Raw genomic sequence first — 26,428 nt, forward strand, 5'->3', positions numbered from 1 at the left:
GCTGGGCATGGCTGGAGGACAAAGCCGGCTGCGCTCTCTCACGGTCATACCACGACCCTTTATCTCAAGCCCCCAGTGCCTCCAAACCAACCCGAGGTCCTAGTCAATTTGCTCTCCCGCCCGGGAGGTCCTTCACTTCTCTCTCCAAAAGCTTCCATAGCTTCGCCTACACGTTAAACTCCGCAGGGTTTTGAGGAAGGCGATGTGCTGACGTTTGTGCGAGCCTGGGGACGCGAGGCGGGCAAGGCTGCTGCAGAAGAGGCGCGGGGTCTGGGACTACAGCGGCGGGGGCCTCTCGGGGACTGGCTGAGAGTGAGCGAAGAGCGGGCCTCGGGAGGCGAGACGGCCCGGGCCGCAGGAGCGAGAACCCGTCGCCACCCAGGCGACTCCGGCTCCCGACCCGGCGGGCGCGGCGCCCAGCACGTCACGCTGGTGGACGACGGCCGCACATTCCAGGCGTCATGGGCGACGGCGCGACGCCTTCGCGTCACTCCCAGCGACGGCGGCAGGGTTTTGTGACGTAGGAGGCCACAGCGGGGCCCCGGGCCGAGGGAGGCCCCTGAGAAGAGCTCGGGCCGCGGCCGCGCACGCCCGGAGCAGCAGCGCGCTCGCTGGGGACTCGGCGCCCGGGGGCGGGGCCTCCCTCCTGCCTCCTCCCTCCTCCCGTGGCCCGGCGCTGTGGGCCTGCGCGGGTAGGCCGCCAGGACGCCGCGTGCACGCCTGCGCCTCGCGTCCTGACGCTCTACGTCGCCGCCGCCACCGCCGCCTTGGCGTCATGACTTCCGGGCGCCGCGGCCGCCATATTGCTCGCGCGGAAGCGCCACCGCTGGGTGGGGGTCCCGGAGCGGTTGCGTCGCGGTCGGTGAGGCCGCCGCTATGCCGTCGTCGCCGCTGCGGGTGGCGGTGGTGTGCTCGAGCAACCAGAACCGGAGCATGGAGGCGCACAACATCCTCAGGTAGTTGGGGCCTCCGCCCTGGCCTAGCGCGCCCTGTCGGACGCCTGCCGACCGGCCGTCCCTCCGCCCCCCTCCCCCCGGTCCTGCCCGGCCCGTGCTGGGCGGCGAGGCGGTGGTCCCGGCCCCGCTTCCCGGCCCGGGCCCGTGTTGGGCGGCCGTCCCGGTCCCCGCTCCCTTAGGCCCGATGCCGGCGGCCGGGCAGGCGGGGCGAGGCGGCCGCCGAAGGACGCCGGATGGGCCGCGCTGGGCTCGCTGGTCCCGGGGCCGAGCGCAGCGAGGAGTCCACAAGGCTCGGTCGTCCGCGGGGGGCCCCACATGTTTCTAAGCGTCGCGGGAAAATTGAGGTTTTGAGCCCAGCGGTCCCAGTCGCTCAAAACTCGATAAACCCAAAGGTTTGGTGGATTTGCATCCACTTTGCTGGCATATCTGTGCATCTGAAAATAGCGGACCTTCTGTGGGATTGCCACCCGGGGCGGTGAGTGCCGAGACCGGTTAGGAGTCCACGAGGCGGTCGTGTCCGACGGCTGTCTCCAGGCTGTGGTATTTGCCAGGTCTGCTGGAAAACTGGCACTGCGTAACCTCGGGATAAAGCAAGTCTTAAAAAAACAACCAAACCCCCAAAACACCGAAACGGCCTATTTTGTTAACTTCGTGGATTTGTGTATTTGTCCCTCTCTACACTGATGCTTGAGCAGAAAAATGCCCTCCTCCCCAAAGCCTCCAGCCGCCAGTGTCCGGACTGCACGTGAGTTCGGTTTTGCTCTTCTAGTTCACATGTCAGTACTGACTGCTTTTGTGACCCTGGCGTTGTACGTCGTTTAATAAAAGTTTATTCCCGCTTGGTAAGTTTTTTCGTTCAAAATCACTTCACAAAATGTGAAATTGACTGCTTGCGTTACAGTTAAAGTTTGGTAGACATGTCAGCTTTGATGGGAAAGCAGTTGAAACTGCCTCTCTTCCCGAAGTTTCCACATGGCGTAGAGGACGACAGTGCCGCTCCTCTTAGTGACCACATTCCAGCTTGAACTCTCCTCAGTAACTCGGAAAACTTAGCATTTCCTGCCCCTTCTCTCCTTTTTTTAACGAAGGTAGAAGTGTCAGGGTTCCAGGATCTGCTAGTTAGTTAGGAGTTTAATTTTTCCTAACCTATCCCCACACTGCCCACAGTATTCAGTTAATGTCATTTTTTGTTAGAATGGGATGCTTTGAACCTAACGATTCAGTGTGAAGGTGGTTTTTAAACGAAAACCTTTAAAATCGTAAACTTGTTTTAAAACTAGAAATGTGCTAGTATTAAGTTTACAGTGATTTAAAGTTCAGTAAATTTAAGGAAAAGAATGTAAGGTTAACACTCCTGGAAAGTTACTCAAGGAAAATGAAGTTTAATGTCCTCAGAACAGGTGATCTGGAGACCGCCTCCTTCTGCTGGTTCTGGCTGGTGATCTTTAGTTCAAGCTCTGAGTATCAACATAACAAAGTTGAGATGAAATCTAACAAAAGAGAAATGTTTCTTTAGTTAACTTGAAGCAGCTTTGCAATGAAACCACTTCCAAAACTTGCCCATCTGATACTTCCCCGAGAGATCACTGCAAGGTGACACGTCCTTGTGTAGTTCAAAGCAGTGGTAGCCGGCACAGCGCTGGGTCTCCTTTGGAAATGGGGGTACAGAAGAACCCCTCCAAATAATCGGCAAGTCGAAATGCTTAGGTGTGCTTGTACCCATTTTACTGTGTTTCAAATTTAGTTCAAAAAGACGCAGAACGAAGGCAAAAAGAGGTAAGTTTAGGGTAACCTGTATTATTGACATCGTGAATGTGACATTAATTTAGACATAAATCTTTAATTGCTAAAATACCTGTATCTGGGGAATGTTTTCCTTTGTTAGAAAATAGTGTTTGCTTATAAAAAGATCTCTCTGTAAACAGAATACGTTGAAGAATGAGGCGACGACTGTTCCTCACGGGACCGGTGTGGCACCTTCTGGGTGTGTCCTGTGTATACCTAAACTGAAGGCAGATTAAAATGTTTGGTCATTTCTCTTCACATAATGTTAGATTTTAGTTCTTATTTTGATGTATTGAATTTGAATACATTTATTCATATTGAGTAATGGCAGTGGTTACAAAATCAGGATACAGTAATCCAGAGGAATTCTGTGCAGCAATTAATTTTGTAGCCAACCCCAGCTTAGTAGACATTTTGGCTGTTTTTTATCTTTCACTCTTAAAATGTCAACATCCTTGTGCCATATAAATATTTTTGCACAGTTTTCTGATGGTTTTCTTGGATGAATTCCTAGGGATAGAATTGCTGAGTCAAAAGGTAGGCATATTTTACATTTTCATATATTTTGCCAGACTGCCTTCCAGAAAAGTACCTATTTATAGAATTCCTGTTTTCTCAGTCTGAGCATTATTTTCATTTTTTCACGCTGCTAGGGCAAAAGAGGATCTCACCCTCCTTTAGTTTTGAAATAGCTATTGAGATGGAACAAGTTCTCATGTCATTTTTACTTTTGACAATTATTTATGGCTTTATCTCTATTTGGATTATTTACAGCATTTGAAAGCATCTTTAAGAACTTGATATGGTGGTTTTGTTACCACCTGAGACCTTATGACCGTCAGGGCCTTACAGAGGATGTTTGTGAAACACAGGAAGACAAATATCAAAAGGAATGCAGTTAATTGAACCTGCACAGGGGGTAGTTTTATTAATGAAGCCCTATTTTATTTTTGCCCTATTGAAAATCAGCTTTGACTATTTTCTGACAAGTCAAATACAAATGGTAATAAATGTTGGCATTTTTAGTCATAATGTTCCCTGGGGTGATCATTTTTGATCTTTTGAGACTAAATTGTTTCAAATACCAGCCCTGGGAGCTCTTTAGGTTTTTTAGGAGTGTTTTCCACACAGGCTTCTGTTATTTGTACACTGTAGATTGAGATTTCCCTTTGGAGCCAATTATTTTTTATTCAAAACGATCTAGATGTTAAGGGCATGTTGATTTTTGGAAGTTCTCTGATTGTAGCCATTCAAAACAAATTTTAAAGACAGACTTCTGCATATTGCTGAACTGAGTTTTCAAGTCTGTTTTCAGTCCTAAGGCAGTGTGATTTGGGGAACATGAGCAGAGGCTGCAAATGAGGAAACCAGCTTGAGAGTCAGTCTCTTGAGCTGCTCTCTGCCAGGTGCTTTCTAAATGCCATTTGATTTCATCCACACTTAACACAGGTGAGAAGACAGTACCCAGAACAGGAAGCCCTTGCTTGTGAGTGACAGTAAGGATTTGGACATAAGGGGCTCTGGTTATGATGAGTAACAGCTGAGACTCCAGAAAGCATGGGCTGAAGAAGGGGCTAGGGTGAGGGGAGGGCAACAAGCGGCTAAGGTCCCATGGTTCTCCAATTTGGGGTAGGGCTCTCAAATCATGACCAGAGCGTGTGGGCTCCCAGCCACACTGTGTTTGGGGCGAGATTGAATGTCCTCTCCCAGATGGGACCAGGTCTCAGGCTGCTTCTGGTTGTGCTGTAGGAGTGTGCCCAGTCACGGTGCCGAACTTAACGCCCTGGTCTTGGACCCATTTCCGGAAGTCTCTTGTCCTCTACCAGGGAGGGATAGTCAGTTATGCCCTGAAGCCTCTCTGCCTGCACCTTTTGATATTTTGGTTCTAGGCATCCTTGAAGAAAGGAAACTGGGAACCATTTAAGAAGGTGAAAGGATTAAAAATCATGACTTTAAGAATGGCAGAGAATGCAGAAGAGCCGCCTACAGAGGAACACATTTGCCTTCCTAGGTTTTAAGGGACTGCGTTTTTTATCTTCAGGAGGCAGAACTAAAGTGAGGAGGATCGGTGGAGGGGGGTCAGTTTTTGTGCAAACATGGATTCAAAACTGGGTAGACCAGGGTAACAGCACCAACAGCTAAAACATTCTTTGCTGCATCTGCAATCTTTTACAGATGAGAACAGGTGGAGCCTAGAGCAGGGAAGATCGTTCAGCAGTTTCACACCTGTTAGTAACACATCCTTGCTTGGGGCCACTTAGGGTTGGAGCAGGAAAGCAGCACATTGGTGGTCGTTTGTCGCTGGACCATCCTAAGTCCCAGATCTTGAGGGCCTGCTGTGCCGGCCCTGGGTAGAGGGGGGACACTGGACAGGCTGACAGCAACCAGCAGAGCAGGGTGGCCAGCAAGAAGCCGAGGTTGAGGAAAAGCAGCTGTGGAGGGAGAGACGTCTAAGCCGGGGTGCTGACTGGGGGGGGCTAAACATAAAGGCACACTTGTTACAAGCTTGACACAATGATCTCGTGCTTAGCTGCTCAGTTTTGTTGTTGACCTTGTGGGAGGATAAGAATAAGGTGTAAGCCCTAGAAAATATGTACTGAGATGTGTGTACAGCCCGTGTTTAGCAGGTGATGACGTAAAGTTCACTGGCGCACTCATTTCGGAAGCGTTCATCTTGCGGTCTTCTGGCTGTGCTACGGTGACGTTGCGGGCAGGCCCCCGAGTGCGATGGCTCGTGAGCGGTTGGTTTGTGTTCTGTAAGTGTGAGGTCGTCACGTAGCAGCAGCGAGTGATGTGCCTGTAGGGAAGGTGACCTGGGATTGCGGGTGCATCGCGCCCTACTTAGAGTCAGCGTGTGCTTTCTGAAGTTTGGCTGGAGGTCTAGGATTTCAGTCTTGGCCAAAAAAAAAAAATGCTTGAAATTGATTAATCATCGCACTATGGAAAACAGAAAGCATAACGTAACCCATGCTGTTAACTTGGATGTTTGCTTATGATCCTTTTTGATGTTCATTTGAACGTCGTCATTTTACCGTTAGCCATTGGGATAACAATGGAAACAATTCTCTTTCCCAAAATTGGACATTTTTTGTGATAGGTTCTTTATGATAGGGTTGTTGGTACTTTTGAAGACATTTGATAAACATTTTGTCTGGAAGCTTAGTTAAACATACAAAATAGTTGGCCCTTGAGACGAGGCCTCTAGGTTGTCAGGAATGTTTTTATGGCACTGGTTCTTTTATGTAAGACGGTTGTCACGCTGCAGGTTGGGCTGCTCGGTCAGTTGCATCAGTTTTGAAGAAACGGCGCTTCTGTTGCTAATTAGCCTTTTTGCCACTTGGGAACATTCTGTTGGGGGAAGAACAAACTGCACTTCATTTTATTTTTAAATACACTTGACTGCCATTTCAGAAAATTGGGGTGGGCGGTGAGAGGCCCCTAGACTGTTCCTAATGTCGGGGGTCAGCTGACTTCATTCAGAGTCGCCCCTGTCCCTTTGGAGATCCAGCAGTCACCCCCTCGGAAGCCTTATTAAAGATCAGCGAGGTGGAATGTTGGGCTAGATTATCTTTGGGATGATCTACTTTTATGGATATGAACAGACTAAAGTGGAGAATCTTCCACTCGGACACCTAATGCAAGCCTCAACCTACTGTGACGGAAGATGTGTAGAAGAGATAGGTGGGCCTGCCAGGTGGCATCGTCCAGGAGATTCAGACTCGGGCTGCCCCAGCAGGATGGGGGATGTGAGTCCCTGCACCAGGGGCTCTCCATCTGGAGCCTCCCAGGAGCCCTGTGGGTAGGTTTCAGGTGGCCTGTCTGCCCTACCCCAACCTGAAACACCCCAGGGCCCTGTCCAGGGTCTCTGCATCAGGGGGTGTGTGCTGTGAAGCCCTCTGAGGTGCCCTGTCTCCTATTTCCCACTCCCCCAGGGCCCCCTCTCCTCCTGCCCTGTGGCTTTTTCCATCACTGTCCTCTCACTGTCCTGTGTACCAGACATTTTACCTACTTTGTCGCCCCCCCCCCCAACTGTCGAAGAAGAGGGAGTTGGGTCTGTTTTGATCACTGTTGTATCCCCAGCACATAGTAAGCTCTAGGAAACATTGTTGAATCAAAATGGAATGGTAAACCTGCCACCGGTGGAAGGGGTGGTGGTTTTTAGTTTTTGAAGCTTTAGTCCCGTCCTTGGGGGTCTTATTTCTGTGGGCTCTGTGGCTTCATAGCACACGTCCCTCCTTTCCCCCGCCTGCTGGAGAGGCAGTGCCTTGACATACGGGTATTGGGTGTGTGACCGGCCCAGTGCCCTCGAAGTAGACCAGCCCTGGACACAGGTGAAATTGTCGGTGGAGTTGGCTTACCAGCACCCAGGATACTTGTGCCGCTTCTGGGCTCCTTGCTTTTCCCTGAGTCACACAGGGAACTCAAAGGAGACTTGAGGGCTGGCAGGCTTCGAGGAGGGTCATGCTGCCGACCCAGGGTGAGTCTCAGGAGCGCGTGTGATCGAGTGTCAGAAACATTGGTTATCTTGAGGGTTGTTTCAACGGTTCAGGTATACGTGGGCCTTGGTTTGCTAACCAGAAATCTGCTGTTAGCTGTGCTCTTTGTCACGAGTGATGTTCTGGGGCCAGCTTGCACAGCTTGGACTTCAGCGACGCAGGCACCTGACTCAGCTCTTACCAGCCTCAGAGGACTCAGGTGAGGTGTTGAAATGAAACGTGACAAGATGCTCTTTAAGGTTACTGTTCCGGTGTGTGCTTACTCGGTACTTCGTGTAGGTGCCAGGTGTGGGGGCTTCTCCTCCTCCGGGGACGCAGCGCCTCCCGGGCCCCTGTGCCGCTAGAGCTGGACGCGTTTCCACTCTTCGCTTTTCCTGTGAATAAATGCAGGAGATTTGTGGCGTGTGTGGCACCCCTCACCTTCTTCACATTGGCAACAGGACCCTGCCGGGTGGAGGGACACGCAGGTTGGCTCTTGTCTTCTTTGGTTACATCCGGGGCTGCAGTGAGTGTCCTTCGGTGGGGCCGTTTGCAGATGTGTCTGCACGTGTCCCGTAGGATGGACTTGCAGCGTGAAGTGTCTGTGTTGGAGGGGACGGCGGTTTCCACTTGCTGGACGTTGGTGCCTTCTCCGGAGGCTCGCAAGTCCTCCGAGTGAGGTTTTCCTCCCGTGTAAGATTGTTACTCATTTGCCATTTGCCAGATACTTATTATGTGCCCGCTCTGTGCTGCTCTGGGTGCTGGGGACAGAGCAGTGAGCAGAAGGGACGATGTCCTTACCGTGTGGCGCTGACGAGGCAGTGGGGGAGTGCTAACCCATAAGCAGACTTTGACCTTCATATGATGCATCTCTTATGATGAGTGAGATAAGCTATTTCCTTCCCTGTGACTTTTATGCTCATACCTTTTCCCCTCTGTGGGGTTTATTCATTTCATTCTCTATGTCAGGGTGTTCTCCACGTTGGCACTGTTGACATTTTGGATTGGAGGACTGTGGTTTAGCAGCCTCCCTGGCCTCTAGAGCCAGGAGCACCTCTCTGTTGTGAAAACCAAAAATATCTCCATAGTCAAAACCTAGAAAAACTTGAGACTGTTATCACGGGGGATTTCAGAGCCAGACGGGCCTGTGAGAAGGATGGAGGCACCAGCGGAAACACGTGTGTTCTCCGCGGGTCCTGCCGCCCGGGAAGTTCCTTCAGATGCAGAAGTTAATATGGTTTACAGATAGAGAGCTGTGATGAGAAGGCTGGTCTTTTTCAGATGCTTTTAACACTTAAAAATTTTATTGACTCTGAGTTTGGAAGCTTGCAAGTTCTACGCCAGACTAACTTTGGCACGGGACTGCAGCTGACCCGAGAGAGGTTATCTGTGGTGACAGGGCACCATAGGCCCTTATGTCTGTGAGGTTTGTTTTCAGATGACATTTGTTAACAGTGCAAGTTGTCACTCACGGGCTGCGCTTCATGCACACTCCCCGGGTTTGTCAGGAGACACATTTGGTCCCTTCTCTGCCCTTGGACTCCAGGTTACAAGAGTGCACAGCAGCTTGGGAGCTGTTTGTTCTGGAGCCTTGTGGCCGACATGACCATGTAAGAGGCTGCGGGGGTGCCCCCGTGGGCCCGATGCCCCTGGGCTCTCAGTTCTGGTTTCCCGGCAAGCCCCGGCTCACAGGAAGTCGGGGACTGGACGCGTGGCACGTGCTCCCTGTGGTGGTGCGGGCTGTCACGTCTGTGGGAGTTTTGTAGGAGTCACACACTAGGGGGTCCTGTGAACCTGAACCCTCTGCAGAGGTCAGGGCAGTGGTCAGGTATGTTCCAGAGGAAATCTTGCCTAACTGTGCATGTCTGTGGGGCCTCTGAGGGTCAGGGAGGTTCTGGAGGGATGCAGTGAACAGCTGTGGTGCTCACACGCCACCTGGTAATGCGTTAGCAGACCCTCTGTCTTCTGTCTCGACTGGTTTCATCCAGTTTTTGTGTAATACGCTACAGGATTTTTTTTTAAAGATTTATTTATTATTAGAGCACACGTGCACACACGTGAGTGGGGGGAGGGCAGAGGGAGAGAATCTCAAGCAAACTCCCCGCTGAGCGCAGAGCCTGACACAGGGCTGGATCCCACGACCCCAAGACTATGACCTGAGCTGAAACCAAGAGTTGGACGCTCAACAGAGTCACCCAGACGCCCCAGTATGCTATAGGATTTTTAAAAATTTGTGATGAAAATGCTTAAAGTTAAGAATTTAAAAACATGTCAGTAGTATCAACAGTTACTCATTTTGTCTATTTTCCATTTCATATTCCTTGGTTTTAGAATTTTGTGTCTTAATCCAACTGTGATTTTTTCTTCTCTGCTTCTGTGTCTTTCAGCAAACGGGGATTCAGTGTCCGGTCCTTTGGAACAGGAACTCACGTGAAGCTCCCAGGACCAGCACCCGACAAGCCAAATGTTTATGATTTCAAAACTACATATGATCAGATGTACAATGATCTCCTTAGGAAGGACAAAGAACTGTATCCCAGTGGGTCGCCCTTTTAAAAACCCCACGTGCTTGTCTCTGGCAGGTGTCATCTGACGTGTGTGTCACTCTGACCTCCAGTTTAGGGGTGTCTGTGACACAGGTACTTAGCGGCTGCCTCTGCGTGGTGTGCTGAGTCACGGCACGCGTGACGCGGAGGTGGACGTGTAGGGCACGCAGGTGCCAACGTGCAGCCCATGTTGACAAGGTGAGGGCGGGTTCTGACGTAACGTCAAACAGGGCAGCGTGGGTGAGGAAGGCAGAAACCACAGAGTGGAGTTGCTTTTCTCACTGCAGGGCTGCCTGCTGCTCCCCTCCGCAGGTAGGTGTGTGAATGCACACGTGAGCACAGTGTGCGTCGAGGCACACGTAGGCAGGCTGCCTCACACATCTCTGCCATGTTTGCTACCAAAGGAAGCATGTTAGAAGCACATAATTTGAGAGAACTTCATTTCAGGAAGAGGCAAAACAGACTGGATCTGCTACTTAAGACTCATGTGAAAGAAAGGTATTTTTTTATTATTATTCATTTTGAGAGAGAGAGTGTGTGCCCAAGCGGGAGGGGCAGGGGGAGAAGGAGAGGGAATCCCAAGCAGACTCCGCGCTGGGCGCAGAGCCCACCGTGGGGCTCAGTCTCACGACCCTGAGATCACAACCTGAGCTCAAACCAAGAGTCGGTCGCTTAACCGACGGAGCCATCCAGCACCCCCAGAAAGGTATTTTTTAAACAAATGTTATGAATGTGGCGTCAGGCCATACAGTGGCTCAGATCATTGTTGCCTGGCCTTTGCCCGGGACGCTTCATGATCACTCATGCTGCTTTGGGACTTCTGGGTCTCCTTGTTACAGTGAGGGACTTCTAGTTCTCAGGATGGAGCCCAAACATACGCCAAGTGAGAGGAGTATAAACACCAGAGAGAAAACCCTGTCCTCATGTTGGTGCTTTTGCAATTTTTAATAAACTACACGTGTTTTCTGTAAATCTATAGATTATTTAGTGGGGAGTGTGGCCCCAAAGGTCATTCTAGCAAAGTGTAAAACTGGACCCCGACAGTCACTCCATCTGCCCCCGGTGCTCTCCTGTCTCTCCTACAATTAGCGGTCGGGGCGTTGAGGCCGAAGTGCCGTAGTGGGGCATGTGGGGCTGTCTGTGGGAGGCGGGAGTCCAGGACTTGCAGTGCGGCATCCCCGAGGTCGTCCTGGGTGCCCCCCTTTCCCAGGAGCCGCAGAGCCTGCACTGGGGAGAAGAGCCTGCGTATTTCTGGTGAGCTGTGCCCTGGTCTCCGTATCGCAGGGCCATGCACGGCTCACGTCCTTGGGCCAAGAGGGAGGGCCGGGCTCTGGCTCCGCTAGAGGCAGCATCTCAGAAAGGCTGCTCTCCCTGAAATTCTCCTTTGTGTTGAGAGCCGCCCTTCAGCCTTGCAGAGAAGTGTTGACCACTAGCCCCTTATCCTGGAGAAACCTGTGACCTTAACTCCAGGTTTTTCTAACTTGCTATGAACTCTTCATGTGTCGTTAAGCTTATCTCGAGACTGTGTCTGTTTTTGAAGATTCTTCAGCTAGCACCATTCATTTTTAAACTCTCGTACTCAACGAGAGAAACAAAAACAGATAATAACGCACTCATCATACTACCTTAGTTATTACAGATGAGGCCTTCTGACATTGGAGCTGACCGTGATCTTTCTGTTTCTAGGAGTGGGCAGCACTTAACCACTTTTTAAGACTGGAACAAGAGGGATTTGGAGTAGGAGGGTTGATGTGCGTGTCTTAGCAGTTCTGAATGAAGGAGCAGAGACCATATATATGCTCAGAATTCAGAATCTCCTTTGTGGGTCTGACCTCGTACAGATGCACAGTCTCCCCACGGAGCATCTAGTCCAGGAGACGGCCACACGTGTGTGCCTTTGCTGCATCGTGGGGAAGGTGTGGTGTTCGGGGGGACATGGCTGTTCCCACTGTCACCAGCAGTATTTGCCTCCTGAGACCCTGCGTAGGAAGGTCACCTTCACGGACCTCCCCTTTTGATTACCCCTCATGAGGCACTGGGAGAGAGACACCTTTGTCGGTTTGTTGACTTCACTTGGGTGGGATTTTGTCTTCTAGGAAGGGTGCCGAGCTCAGCTCTGGGCCAGTGAAGAAGGGGCATCTGCTCCAGCAGGGTCGGTGTGCACACTGGCAGGACTCTGGGGGCGGGGGCACAGGTCTTTCACGCCTGAGGGGAACAGAGGGAAGGAGGCGGAGGAGGATCGGCTGTGTGTTGGGAGTCACACCTGGCTTGGGAGGTGCCCCGAGGACACGGGAGGGGAATACTTGACTAGTGATGGCTGTGGGGGGTGCCCTGGTGTTTTGGTCGCTTCTGCATTGGCATCTGAGACAAGAAGCAGAGAAGCACTAGAAGCCAGGTCTGTAACCTAGAATACTGGGGCTTCTGTGGAAGCCGGGAGGTGAGGCAGAGTGGCCTGGTGGCGGGGGTCGGGCTCCCCGTGTGTGCGTGCACGGCGCTCCTGAGGCTGAGTGTGGGGCCCTGACGTTATTAAGCTCTCAGTACGTTTTGGCCAGCGGTCCTATTAGTGTGAAAGCACCTTATTTCTGAAACTGTTTGGCTCTTTGTAGGTGGTTTTCCCTGTGGTTTTCGGTCTGTGAGCAGGGTGGGCCTCGGGGGCAAGCGCTGGCCTGCGGTCCCTGCAGAGGACCTGCCCCTGGGAGACCGAGGAGGCCAGGGACGCGAGTTGGGTTAGAAACCTTGTTAAACTAACCCTAAACTAATTAGTAAAGCTAGACTGGGCTGGTTACCAGTTCCCTGTGGGGATTATCTACTGTAGTACAGGGAATCCAAGTTGGCCTGACGCTGCGCAGGCCACCGGAAACGTCCGGTTTCTCTCTAGCCAGGGGTGCCGTGGGTTTTATACAGAAGAGCAGTGTTGGGAGAGAGTCCACGTAGCGGGTGAAGTGCAGTCCGTGGGCGCCAGTGTGTCTCACGGGGCTGTGCAGCATTGCCACGGCAGATTCTAGCACATTTTTAAATCTTATTTAAATTCAGTTAATTAACACAGTGTATCATTAGTTTCAGAGGTAGAGTTCAGTGACTCGTCAGTTGTAGACCACACCCCATGCTCATTCCATCACGTGCCCCCCTTTGTGCCCCTCCCCCCCTTCCCCCCCCCCCCCCCACGGAAACCCCCTGCCCCAGCAACCCCGGTCTACCTTCTGTGTCTGGGTGTGCCTCTCCCACACGGTTCCTACACACGGAGCCCTGCAGCGTGTGGTGTCTTCTGGAGTGGGCTCCCCCCAGCATGTTTTTGAGGCTCGCCCGTGTGGTGGCGAGGATCAAGCTATTTTTCAATGTAATCTTCTTTCTCTTCACCTTTTTGTCCTCCTTTGCCTGGGAGTTATTTTGAATACGGAGCAGCCTTAAACCTGGCGTTTTGCCCTGTGGGCTTCAGCGCAGCTCCCAGGTAGACTTCGGGAGTTTTTCTTCTTTTCCCTCCAGAGCCATGTGCCAGGCTGGAGCTGCCCTGGGCTGCCCTCGCTGAGGGAGCGGGAGTCTGCAGCTGAGCCCTCAGCCTGCCTGGAGGACCCTCGCTGGAATGAGAACGTCGTTCCTTCTCCATGTATGAAGGGCCCGGCTGGGACCTCACGCCCAGGATCACTGGGCCCCGGGGGGCTTCTGCGTGAGGCGTGATGGGGAGCCCATCTCAGACCTTTCAGTAGATCATCGCTTTGGGAACTACAAAATCACTTATCTTAAAAAGCAAGTAACTATATCTTTAAATAATAGTGGGATTTTTAATACGAGAGACCAGTTGCTCCTTAAACTCTGATTGGAAACACAAGTAGAACGAGCACTTTCTGGGATCCTGACTTTGTCCGCGCAATTAGGACACACTTGGGGGCCTGTATCCAGCACACTTTCCTAATTGTTCTCCCACCTTTTGTACTCACCTTAGGGATTTAGCCTTTTTTAAACCACATACTCACTGTCATCCTCTGGCTGTGCTGTCTTTTAGGCCTTGGGCTGTATGTGTGCAGGTGACCCCGAGCGACACAGGTGTGCCCTGCACGGGGCCGCGGATGGGCAGTTCTCTTGATGATCCAGCACAGTCCTGGAACTGTCTTTTCTCATGATTTCCTTAACATTTTTTCTTCATATTACTTTATTCTAAGAATAGAGTATATGATGTCTGCAAACTGTCTTCGTGCGCTGTTGATGTTACCAGGTTTCTGGTCAACAGTGGGCTGTCAAGTTTTTGGAGAGTCAGTCATACTTGGATTTTCGTCTGCAGGGGGCGCCCCTCACCCTGGTGGTGTTCAAGGGTCCGCTGTATGTATACCCGGTTCTTCACGGTGCACTTTTTCATGCTTTGGGGTAAAAGCTGAAAATAAAGATGATTTCTAAGATTGTAGATCCCCACAGCCTCCTGATCCCTGTTGTTCTGCAGTAGGGCCACTGGCCTTTTCCTTTTGTTGGGGTGTCCCCGGGCTCTGGTTTGAAGCTCAGCGTGCCTTCTCCTGCTGGGCCTGTCGTGGGAACGGTTCCTGCAGCTCAAGCCCGTGTTTTGTTAACCTGCCCCCGGACGGCTCGCCGCCCCTGAGGTGTCGGGCGCTGTCTTCGCTTCCGCTGTAACATTGGATCCTATCTTGTTTCACACTGGTTGGCAGCTACGTTTTTAAGTAGTTTTTGAAAACAGTGTTTATCTGTTTAACAAATGAGCATGTTCCTAAGCCAAACACTGATTTCTAGAGAAACTCTGTTCTAGTTTTGCTGATATTTAAGCTTTCAGGTTTTAGGAAGGCACTCGTGTTTTAAAAATATAAATCATGGCCTTAAGATACTCCAGAGGAGGCAGAAGAGCCGCCATCATGTCTCATCTGGGGAGATGCCGGATGTTGAACAGAGACGGCTGGGTAGCTGCCAGGGGTCACTTGCGCATCTGGGCGTAACAGAGCCACGCTGACCTCGCCCACGGCTTCCAGAGCTTGCCCAGGGCAGGGAACAGACCTGGTCTTCCCAGCCCACGGTAGGTGAGATGCTGACTCCAGGCGTGTTGAAAGTGGGTTATATGAAGTAGATCACACCGGTGGTTTCACATTGTCTAGTAACCTCACGGGTGGTGGGAGGAGGACACTGTAGACCAGCCAGGACTCCTGGCCGCCGAGCCTCATGGTGGCGCAGCAGCTAGGTTGGGTCCAGTGGCTCAGGAGCTGACTTTGAAATTTCCTCCAGGGGTTCCCAGGTTCTCGTTTGTGCAACTTACGTGCTTTGCAAAAACTGCTTGGATTTCCAAAATGAATTTATTTCTTAATAGAAGGAAGTCTTAGCTCGAAAGCTTTTTATTTAGTGGTTCTCAGAGTGTGGTTCTGGGATTCCAGCTGTCCCCACAGCCCTTTCAGAAGATGCCAGGCTCAAAGCTGTTTGCTCTTTGCCTTTCCCACTCTCCCGCAGTGTGCCAAGGGCTCTGTCCGAGGCTCCCACCTACCGCCAACCAGTCCTCCCTCTGGTGGCTGGTGGGCTGTGTTTGTATTGTTGTGAAGACCTGCGACACCCCAGGGTGGCCCCAAACCTGCCCCCTCCCGGAAGCACTGGGCTCTGCCTCTCCAGCTGTCTTCTTCCTCTCAGGACAGGGAGGAAGGGGGACAGAGGTGCTGGGTGCAGTGGGCCCCTGTGAGGCCTGTAGAGACCAGACCTGCGGGCTGTGGTGAGGCCACCGCGTGCCACTCCTGTCCTACAGTTTGCTGGCTTAAGAGCAGCCGTAAGAAATCTCTTCCTTCCATACTCTTTAGTGCTTTGCCCTGAAAACGGGCTGAGGGGTGTCTCCTGTATCCATACAGGTTAGGGGTGGCCCGGGTTCCCGCGTGTCCCCCTTTACTTGGGCCTTTCCTCTTTGCCCTCTGCTTGGTAGCACTTGGCATGCTTCTACATGTGTGGTCTCCTTTGGCCTTTCGCCCCTGAATCTAACCTCGGGGTTGGTGCGGCCTGTGGCACGTAGCCAGCACTGGATGGTGGAAATCAGGTGAGCTGCCGTGAGCTCTGATGGGGGTGGGCTCGGTGGGCATGTGGGAGTGCATGCTCTTCCCAGGGCTGGGGGGCCTGGCCAGGCCTTGAGCGGGAGGACGTGCAGGGGGTTGAGTGGGAGGGCTCCAGGGAGATGCCAGGCCAAGCAGGAGGTGTGGGTCTGAGTCCCAGTGGTCCTTACAGCGACAGGCACGGCTCTTCCACCAGCCTCGGGGGCCGAGTGCCCACTGAGGGAGCCCCGAGTGGAGACGCTGCTCCAGCTGCGTCCCCCTTGGTACAGACGACTGCATTTGGGAGTGTAGAGTGTAGGCACCACATCAGGGCGTCGTCCTGCCCACACTGTGTCGCCAGCAGATGCCCTCAGCCCTCTGTCCAGAGGGGGCTCCCAGTGGGTGTGTGACCTCTAAAACAAGGAGCTTCGTCAGAGTGCCTTGGAGGACACACATCGTGAAGAGTGGGAAAGAACTGTCATCAGCACCTTCTTCGGGGCGGGCCTGGTGTCTGCCCTGGCCCCAGAGCAGGTCTGAGCCACACGTTCTGCACCTGGACGATGGGCCTCTTCCTGGACGGCAGCCGTCCCTGTCCCAGCCCCACTCAGGGCACACTGGGCATCACTGTTACCCCCAAGAGTAAGATTTTGAGGTCTTTATAAGGAAAAGCCCCTGCCAGGCCCTGTTTCACGCAGTTCTGGGTGCATCCCAGGTAGCGGGAGATGCTCAGTGACGCCCTTCTCTCTCCATGGCCTCTGCTCAGCTTGGATTTCTGCTGATGGTGACCCTCGCCGTCCGCTCATCCTCGGCCACGGCTGTTCTCCCCACTGGCTGTCCCCGCTGTCCCCAGAGGCCTGTGGCTCTGGCCTCCCCCGCTGGTCCCCATGAGGAGTCCGCTGGGGGCGGGTGGGTTGGTTTACGGTGACCATTGGCCCCTTGGATGGACTCCTCATCCTCCCTCCGAGGTAGACAGGTTGGTTGTGCCAAATGCGTTGTGTGGACGGTGTCGCAGCTGAGCAGGGGCGGGGTCAGGCAGGGACCGTTGCAGCTCAGTGACCACCCTGGGCTTGGTTTAGTTCCTGTGTCCTGTTCCTGCTTTTGGCTTACCTTTTTTTTTTTTTTTCCTTTTTTAAGATTCTTAAATTTTGTGGTAAGACAACTATTTTTCTTTAAATCACTAAGTAACTAGAATTTCAGTGAGGCAGAGGGTCATTTTATTTTTCCCTTGTACTCGGTTGCAGTCAAGTCGGGCATCTGGGTGGCTGCAGCCGTTCCCAGCCCGCAGGCTGCTGCCTTCCGCCGGCAGAGCTCCGCGCGTTGTCCCCGCGGCGGCCGCCATCCCCTGCTGCTGGACTCAGCCTTTCTCCCCACGGGGGGCTTGGTTGGGACTTAGTCCAGTCTCGAACCATTTATGTAGAAAAGACATGGTATTGCAGATTTAAAATTCATAATTTTAAAACTTTTTCTTCAAAAAGTTTCAAAAAGTACGTGTTCACTAAAAGTCTTCATCTTCAGGCTCAGCTTTTTGTTTTGAGGTTAAAATTTTTATAAAATTAAACAGCTGGGGGTAGGTGCGCGTGTCTGTGAAACAGACACTAAGGGGGCTGCCCAGCCGGCTCCGTTGGTGGAGCTGTGACTCTTGATCTCCGGGTTGAGACTTCGATCCCCATGGTGGGCGTAGAGCCTGCTTTAAAAACACACACATGCACAAAGACAAAATATTTTTCCCACTGTAATTTATTTATCCAGCCATGTTATTTTAAAAAGTTTTTTTGGCGACCATTCTCTCAAATTTAAATGAATACGGTGTTTTACCCTATTTGGACAAGTGGTCATCTACTACTTCTGTTATTTAAAAGTCTCCTACAACCTACTCAAACTCAGCCTTGCTGGACCGTGCATTACGGTGGACCCTTGTCATCTGCTCGCATCCGCCGACTTACAGCGGCCAGGAGTGAGACCCTCTCTCTCTCTAAAGCTGGAGGAGCCTCAGGCGAGGTCCTGAACTTTGACCCCACTACCCCCACCTCCAGGTTTTGGAGCAGGTGGCTGCCGGCACGAAGGATCGAAGAATTGTCCGGCCAGTACTTTGAGACCCCGTTCAAAGGGGGGTGTTTCCTTTGAGGAAATGGGATGGCTTAACCCTCCCGTCCACAGTCCGCCGATGCTTGGTGCAGATCAGCCGGAGAGGGGAGCAGAAACTGCTGTGCTGCGTGGGGGGCAGTCTGTCCACGTGGGGCGGCTGGCACCTCCCAGAAGCATCTGTTCCAAGCAGCACAGCTTGCAAAGTGCCAGGTTAGGCAGATCAGGCAGCATCTTTCTGCGCGCCCCGAGTGCCGATCACTCAGATGAGACGAGAGCTGCCCCCTCCTCAGAACTGGAACGGTCCCCAGTGAGGCTGGGGGCCGCCCTGGACGATGCTGCGACTGGGGCTGATGCCACAGGCACGCGCACAGTGTGATCGCAAACGCAGAGGCCTTCGTCCCAACACGTTTTCTGCCAATGTTAGCCCAGCAAAAGGGACCTCGCCGCCACTGCGATTGTGTGTGCGGTCGTGGGCGCCTCTGCCTCGGTGTGCCTGCTGTTGGTCCCTGCTGCCCGCGGGCCTCGCCTCCCAGGCCTGGGTCCCCACTTAGAGCATTCGCATCGCCACGTGGCAGGTTGGTGGCCCAGGGAGGCCTCGGATCCCCACACCCTGAATGTGCAAACCCAGAGGCTTGTTTTCCTAATGTTCTTTATTTTTTCACCTAAGTAACATTTGTGCCTAAAAATGGTGATGTTGACATCTCCTGGCGGGCTCTCGGGGGCTGTGTTCTCCGGGAGGTGCCGAGCTCGTGTGTCTGGAGGGTCCAGTGTGTTCCTCACTGTTCGCTTTGGGGATGTGGCCATTTGACTAACATGAAATGATCCTGAAAGGTCCGCGTGAAGGCAGGCGTGCGACTGTGCTGCTGCTTTGGTGGCCACTGCCTGTGGTTCTTGGGGTTGTGTTTTTAAAGAGGCCTTCGACGAAACCCGGGAGGTTTTGTTCCAACAGATTCTCGGTGACACAGGGCCCACACAGCGTCCGGCCCTGGGCGTGTGGGGCCGGGCACCGCTTCACGCTGTGGCCCTGAGCGGACTGTCCTGGCCGCACTGTGTGGGCCGGGGGCCGGGGGGGCAGCCACCCGTGTGTCCACTGAATGCTAGAGGTCGCAGGGCCGCAGGCCTGCCCCGTTCATGCCTCAGTTGGTGCTGATTTGAAGTGAAGGCAGAAATGTTGCAACTACATGATCCTGAGATCTGAACTAAACACTAATTGTTCCTGCGATGGGTGGGAAGACCGAGTTCCCCGTTGAGGGGCTGCCCTTCCACCGGGTACCTGCAGGGGAGCAGGTGCCTAAGAGACTCCAGCTGCATGTAGGGGGTTCCCTGGACGCCTCCCCCCCTTCTCACGTGTCGCACACTCCAGAGGGAAGCCTCGGGCAGGAAGGGGTCCCAGTGGATTCTTGAGGCCAGCAGAGAAGAGAGAAGGGCAGGCTCCTGACTGGGGGTTCTAATTTCTTGGGCCAGGGAGTTGTCCCTCGTGGTGGGTTTGGGATTGGGAGATTGCCCTGGGCTTCCCGGGAGCATGGCCCTGCTGACCTGGATGCTGTATTCTGTCCTCGAGTCTTTGGGGGGCTTTCAGAAGCTCCACACGCCCCTGGGGCACAGCTGGCTGTCGTCCGTCTCGGGACCATGGGCCTGGGTTCAGCACGGCGGCAACCCTCTCAGCGTCACCAACGCCCACAGCTATGTCCAGAGTGGCCCCGGTGGCCCAGCCAGCAGGGCAGGTGGCTGGCGCTTGGGCACTTCTGAGCTGAGCTGCCTTTGAGGATCTTCCCCCAGAGGGGACTTGGGTCCCCACATAAGAATTCTTGTTCCATGTCTTATGTTTCCATTTGATCAAGCCTAAAATCGGAAGTAAAACTAGATTATAGGATTCAAAAAGAACAGGTTCTCTAGGTGTGGCCCACTCTTGGGAATCCTCAACTACATAGGATTTGGGTTCACATCCAAGGCCAGAAAGTGGAAAGACCTGAATTAGGCATGGCAGCGTTTGGGACAGCAGGTGTTGATACCCCACCGGTGTGTCCTCGGGGCTGTTCGCTCAGCATCTCTGAAATAGGCTTGCTTTTACTGGGCGAAAATCAGTTTGGTCCAACCAGGGCCTGACCCTGCCGCCATGAGCGTGTTAACCCCTATGGTGGGTGTAAGGGGAGCCCAGGGGCCCCCCAGGGTGAAGCTTCTGGCTTCCCCTGGTTGCAGAGCGGGAACACCTGGGGCCTGTGGGGCAGTGGCGCTCTGACAAGGTCTGAATTGTTCGTTGGATGGTTAAGACCCCAGAGTGTTTCAAGAGGATCCTTTCTGTGCTTCCTGTGGTGGGACCCAGAGCACCAGGTCTCTCCCTGGGCCCTCCCACCCTCCAGGTGCCCCCAGATCTGTGCCGGTCTCGTAGCTGTGGGAGGGGGTGGTTGGACGGACGGACTCACGTGCTCCTTCACCTGTTGCAGGTGAGAGCATGAAGACACGTGCCTTCTGAAGGCCGGGGCTTAGGAGAGCATGGTGGCTCCTCGGCCTCAGACCACGTTGCTCAGCGGGGCAGGGGTGGGGGGCCTCACCCAGAGGTCTGCATTGCACAAGAGCAGGAATGCGTACCTGTGGCTTCATCCCCATCTCCTCAGCCTTCAGGAAGTATCTCAGGTTCACGTGGAGGCTGAAGCTTCACTAGGAGGCTCCCCCCGATCCATCCCAGGGCACTTTTGGTCAGGGTGCTGGGGAGAGGGGGCGCCCGCATGCCACATCCTATGCCCCCACCCACCTAGGAACCCAGTTTCCTAGTCCGGTCAAGGGAGCTCCTTTCTCAGGAGGGTGTGACCTGCGGTGAGACTCTGGCCTCCTGCCCTGCCGTCCCTGGCGGCGCCATCCTGCCTTTGGGAGTTGGCTGGCCGCTCACTCAACACGGGCAGCCAGGCTGGTGGCTGGTCCAGGCCTGTGTGCGCTGGGGCATCTCGCTGCACTCCGGTGGTGTCACATCCTGTTCCTGTCCTCGCGTGGTTTCCAGGGGGCTCTGGAGCAGCCGGTGGGTTTGTGGGTTCATCTCCAAGGGCTCCTAGCTTGTGCACTTCCACCTGGCCCAGCCCGGGCCTTGCATCACTGTTGTTTGCCAGAAGTCAGTCCAAATGGGCTACTGTCACTACTTTCCTCATCCACTACTGAGGGTTGGGGTTTGATCCCTGAACTAGGCACTTTTTCTTTCGTTTGTTCCTCTTCTATGTAAATCACTGAGGCTTAAGTAAAGGAGGGGCAGTTTGGCAGGGCCCTAGGGGCACTGCTGCTGAGCGCCTAGTGGCCCCATCCCTCCTCAAGGGCGGGGCCTGGGAGCCAGAGGCGAGCTGCGAGCTGCACGCCCCTGGGTGGCGGTCTGTCTCCGGGGACGCGCTGGAGCTCGGCGGTCTTCGTCCTGCCGGCAGGAGTTCGGGCAGCGGGACCACGGGCCCTCCTGACTGCTTCGGCCGCCTCTATCCTCCCTGTTCACACAGGGCCTGTTCCGAGCTGTGTTCACACTGGACTCGGACGCCAAGCGCGTGAAGGGCCGAGTGCTGCTCGGCCTGCGTGTGGCTGCACAGCCGCCCCGGGCGGGCGCAGCAGGGGGGGGTGGGCCGGCAGCAGGGGGGGGTGGGCCGGCGGCGGGCCCAGCCCGGGGATGTGCGTCGTGGGTGGGACGCTTGGCTAAAAAATGACCAGATGGAAAAGCACCTCCCGGCTAACAGTCACGTGTCTTTTCAACTTAGAACTCTTCCGTAGACTGCTTGAATACATTCTGGAAGTTCTCTAGAAAGGCAGGAAATGTATTTTGAATAATAGGAGCTTAAGCAAATTGTTGTAACTTAACATCTGGGAAAGCCATTAAATGTATCCCTCAGAAATCCTCAGTCAGCTAGTCTGTGTCTCTTAAACAGAATTAACGAGGTGCTTATCCCCAGCTGTCAGGAACGACCTTTAGAGACCATGGCCGCGTCTTTAGGGCCTTTGTCCCAGTCTCTTGAGGGCGGTGAGCCCTATCCCTGCGGCCCTCAGTACAGACCGGGCCACTGGGGTTGGGTGGGGGTAGGCCGCGCACCTCTGCTGCAGGGCCTGTGTGTGTCCCCTCAGCCCCGCGGGGCTCTGGGCCTCCCTCACTCTCTATTTTCAGTTAACCTGGGGCTTCTGCCCCCTGCACCCTCTTCTTGCTGCTGAAGTTCCCTTTCTTGGTGGTTTCCAGATTTTTCTGGTGCTGCTGTGACTGAGCAGACGTGGGGGACTGGCTCTGTCTTTGCTGAAGAGCTCGTGCTCAGGGTGAATGGTCACCGCGTTGCTGCCGGAGTCGTCGAAGCAGCAGGCGGAAGAAAGGAGAGTGAAGGTTGCAGATACCAGGTGTCTGCTTTCTGGAAAGGGGTTGGTGTGAAGGCTGTGGCCAGCCTGGCAGGCTGAGGTGAGCGTGTGTAGAGATGCTGGTCAGGGCCAGTCTGCAGGGCTTAAGGCAAGCGCCTTCCCCACGGGCTTGTCTTCTGCAGGACCCAGGGGACGGGCACGGCCCACTCCCCAGAACTGCCTCAACCCTTCCGTTGCTTCGATGCACCTGCTGGGCAGGGCCGTGCTGGTGTATGCTCAAGGTGCTGAGCTGGGCGGGGGTTTAGGCGCCTCCTGGGTTTGAGAAAAGTCTTTCTAAAGTTCCTTGACTCTAGCACTTAGCTATACGCAGAATGGCATCTTACATATGTTGGACAGAAATAAGAGGATCAAGCCGCGGCCAGAAAGGTTCCAGAACTGCAGAGACCTGTTTGATCTGATCCTCACCTGTGAAGAGAGAGTGTACGATCAGGTGGTGGAAGGTAAGGCTGCAGACCCGAGTGTGCCCGGAGTGCCTGGGCCACTTCTCCGCCTGTCATGGCCTCAGTGGCCTCCCTGGGCAGGACGTGCAGCTGCTTCCAGGGCTGGGGAAGGTGGTCAGGGCCGTAGAGAGGAGGCCCCCAGCCTGCAGGGCCCACCTGAGGATGGAGGGGGGGTGGGAGATTGTAGCCTTTGGCTGGTCATGTTCATCCATGCAGAACCACCTGTGTGTTGGCTGAGCACATAGTGCAGGTTTTAAGGTCTTTGGGGTGCATGAAGAGTATGTGTGAAACGAAGGAACCAGGGGCCTGGTACTTGGCGAGTGAAAATGCTGTCGGATGCTCTACTCCAGGCAGCCTGGCTGTTCGTGAGTGAGACCAGCTGGTCGGCACGTTGAGGCTGATGATCACCAGGGTTCCTTGAATCACACCGGGCTTGGGAGTGCTCAGCCTGGTTGACCACCCCAGGGCCAGGGACGGGTAGAGCAGGTGCCCTGGTTCCACGGCCTCTGACCGCCGTGTCATCCTGGGCCTGTTAGATCTGAATTCCAGAGAGCAGGAGACCTGCCAGCCAGTGCACGTGATCAACGTGGACATCCAGGACAACCACGAAGAGGCCACCCTGGGGGCGTTCCTCATCTGCGAGCTGTGCCAGTGCGTGAGTGTCCCGCCCCTGCCGCTGCCGCACTCCTGCTCTGGCCCAGGGGTCCAGGTGTGCCTGCCCTGGGGTCCCCGGGAACAGTCTCTGCCGGAGGACATGACCAGGACCATCTCCTCCTGACACAAAGGTTTTACCAGGAAAGGGGCTGTCACGCAGTTTAGTTCGTGTTCATGTTGGGGTAATTTCAGATGTTCAAACCCAGATCAGCACAGAGGCGCCCATCGACCACGCGGCTTTGATTTAAGAACTTGCTTCTGTGCTTTTTCTTCGGGTGATGGAAGTGCAGTGTCCTGCTCAGTGTCTGGCCGTGTGCCCACCGAGAGCTTCTGCCAAAATCCCAATCAGGTCTAGCAGAGCCCAGGGGCCCCCAGAGCTCTGTGGGTGCTGTCATGTCCTCTTCTGCACCCTCAGGACCTGTGGGTCCTTGGCCTTCCCGGAGTGGCCCTGGGCATCCTGCCTTGTGTGGAAAACCGTAGGGGCTCTGCAGCTACTACGCAGCTATGCTCAGAGCAAACCATTTCCTCTTAGGCCTGGCAAAAGGACCTACCCAAGGAGAGACCCATATGCCTTGTCCCATAGGTTCTGCCGGTGAGATCTGCATTTAAGTCAGCTGACTCTGAGTGACAGAAAAATGAGTGAAACATGTGGCTTAACCAAGAAGTCCAGAGACAGGCAGGCCTGGACTGGTTTGCCACGGGAGGGGCCCAGGTCCTCCTCTCTCGTTGCGTCCAGCACAGCTCCTGTTCCCAAGATGCCTCATGGCCCAGCATGGCTGCTGAAGCTGTAGCACTTGTGCCCATGTTCTGGCCATTATGCAGGAGAATGGGCTGAAGAGGAACACAAGTCCCAGAAGTTGCACATGTGACTTCCATTTGGGTCACCTTGACAAGCGAGTTACAGAGGGGCTGCTCTTCACTTCAGAGTGGCACTGCTTACAGGCCAAGACTCAGGCCAGTGAATAGCCTCAGCCATGGTCCAGCCCATACCAGCCCTGAATCAGCCTCGAGCTGGCCGCTGGCTGCACCTCCTCCTTTAGGGCGGTGGTTCTCCACCAGGGGACGTCCGGCCACATCTGCACACATCTGTGGGTCTCACAACGTGGGGGTTATGCTAGGGGCAGCACTAGGATGGAGGCCACAGATGTTCAGCTGCACTGCAGAGCCTGGGCTGGCTTCGTCACTGGGTGCCTTTGAGCAAGTGACTGCACCTTGGCAGAGTGGGGGCAGGAGGGGCCGTGAGCTTCCATAGTTCATGTACGGGGGGCGTCCGAGGGCAGGCCCGGCTGCAGGCTCTCTGCCTCCCTTCCCTGGTGGGATTGCCCCCACCCCTCTGTCCTCAGGCTCCGGCCTGGGGTGGGTGGGAATGAGTCTGCAGAGCGGAGGACAGCACAAGCTCAGCAGGTGTTGCTCTCGCTTCTGCTGGGGGCAGGGGTGGGGCCGGGGCTCAGGGTGGCCTGTGTGCTCTCCCCAGATTCAGCACACAGAGGACATGGAGAACGAGATCGATGAGCTGCTTCAGGAGTTCGAGGAGAAGAGCGGCAGAGCCTTCCTGCACACGGTCTGCTTCTACTGACCCACCTGGCCTGGCGCCCGGCGCGCCGCCCACCCTCCTGAAGCCGTCTTTTTGAGCTTCCTTTTGTTAATACTTTTTCCTTCCTGATATTTGTTTTTACTTTTAGGTATTCTGCCGGCCAGGGCAGTGGTACCCAATAAACTGTGCATAGGAAATGCGAGGACACACCGATGCCAGATTCAAAACAATCACGTTTTCTCCCTCCCGCTTTTACTTCACGAGTGGGATGTTGATTATAAAGGTTTTTTCTTTACCCAGAAAAGTAAACAACGGTTTATGGTACATTTCCCCCATGCATTTGTGGCTTTCATGGTGGTCCCTTCCCCTCTGCCCCCCAAACTTGCTGGAATGTACAAATAACCTGAATAAAGCAATGGGCTTTACCTTGCTAGGAAAGAACCTGCAGTTGTCCAGTAAATCCATGTTGCTGGTCGTCTTCGCTTTGTCCTGAGTCCCCAGCTGGCCTGCTCCTGCCCAACTGCCACAGGTCCCTCTGGAGGGACCCTTGGGCCTTCTGAGGTTGGGGGATGGGGGCACCAGGGCCTGTGGGGCAGCCCAACTTCCTAGCAGGATCCTGAGGTCCTGCTGCCCACGGGGACTGCTGGAAGAATGGAACCCTTCTCCCTGTGGCACCTTCTCCTGGGGCTGAGATCGTTGTCCCCCAAGGAGTCTTACTTCCCCACGACCCCTCCTGACCCCTAGCTGTGGAAAACCTCAGGTCCCTGTGGGGAAGTGTCGGGGACTCCCGCGCGGGCAGTGCTGTCTTGGGGCTGTGGATGACAGCTTGGCTCAGGGACTCTTCCCCAGGCTCCCAGGATCATGGGGCAGCCTGCTGAGAACCATGGACACTGGCCTGGGCTTCCAGGCTGCCCAGTCCCGGTGCCTGGAGCTGACCCCTAAGGGAAGTTGGGACTGAGGCTGGCCTTGCCACCACTGTGGGGCATCCTTTGTTTTTTTGCTGGGCCATGTGGCCATGGCTTTGGAGTGACCTCCCTGGCAGCTCCCCAGCGGCCCTGCAGGGCCCTCCGCTAAAGGCAGGCACTTGCTGGAGGAAGCCGGGTGCTAACCAACGTGCCGGCGGCCCCGAGGCCCAGGAGGAGGGTCTAGGGACGAACCCCAGTGCCCTCTCCTGGACCGCTCGGTCTGGTCTGGACGTGGCCCCAGGGTCCAGGGGCGCTGGGCAGGCAACCAGGGCCGGGCCGGGCCCGATGGGGACGAGAGCCCGCCCTGCGGCCCCCGGGGAGGGGTCCGGCCGGCAACGCGGCGCGGGGCGGGGCCCGCGGGCGGGCGGCGCGGCCCCTCCCGGGAGGCGGGCGCGGAGGGCGGGCAGGCAGCGGAGGCCGGAGCGGCGCGGAGCGCGCGGAGGGAGGAGGCCGAGGGCGGAGCGGAGCGCGCGGGCGCGGCGAGCGCGGCGGCCCGGCGGCCGAGCGACCCCGGGAGCGGCGGCGTCCTCTGCCCGCCCCGCCCCGTGCCTCCTCCCCGGCGGGTGCGTGGCGGGCTGACCTCTGCGGAGGCGGCGGGGGCCCAGCATCGGGCCGGGGCCGGGGGGG

The 26,428-nt window shown here is 54.9% G+C and overlaps 1 protein-coding gene across 2 annotated transcripts; it reads left to right on the forward strand.

The window, feature by feature from the left end:
* The first annotated feature begins 761 nt into the window (after window positions 1-761).
* SSU72 (SSU72 homolog, RNA polymerase II CTD phosphatase) lies at window positions 762-25,277 on the forward strand. 2 transcript variants are annotated; one of them, XM_032395562.1, is made up of 6 exons: window positions 762-956; window positions 9,604-9,747; window positions 22,509-22,648; window positions 23,185-23,303; window positions 24,777-24,863; window positions 24,985-25,277. In XM_032395562.1, exons 1-6 carry the CDS (start codon window positions 877-879, stop codon window positions 25,027-25,029), a joined length of 615 nt encoding a protein of 204 aa, XP_032251453.1. In that variant the 5' UTR covers window positions 762-876; the 3' UTR covers window positions 25,030-25,277. The 2 variants fall into 2 exon arrangements, with proteins under 2 accessions (XP_032251453.1, XP_032251459.1); XM_032395568.1 differs by having other exon boundaries at window positions 24,777-25,277.
* Window positions 25,278-26,428: the final 1,151 nt, after the last annotated feature.

This window comes from Phoca vitulina, unplaced genomic scaffold (assembly GCF_004348235.1).
Source record: "Phoca vitulina isolate PV1807 unplaced genomic scaffold, GSC_HSeal_1.0 scaffold2, whole genome shotgun sequence".
Taxonomy (NCBI): domain Eukaryota; kingdom Metazoa; phylum Chordata; class Mammalia; order Carnivora; family Phocidae; genus Phoca; species Phoca vitulina.

Coding starts and splice junctions, on each gene's coding strand:
- SSU72 (XM_032395562.1), top strand. CDS start 877: ATGCCGTCGTCGCCGCTGCGGGTGGCGGTGGTGTGCTCGAGCAACCAG. Junction 957..9,603: donor GAGGCGCACAACATCCTCAG/GTAGTTGGGGCC, acceptor TGTGTCTTTCAG/CAAACGGGGATTCAGTGTCC. Junction 22,649..23,184: donor GTACGATCAGGTGGTGGAAG/GTAAGGCTGCAG, acceptor TGGGCCTGTTAG/ATCTGAATTCCAGAGAGCAG.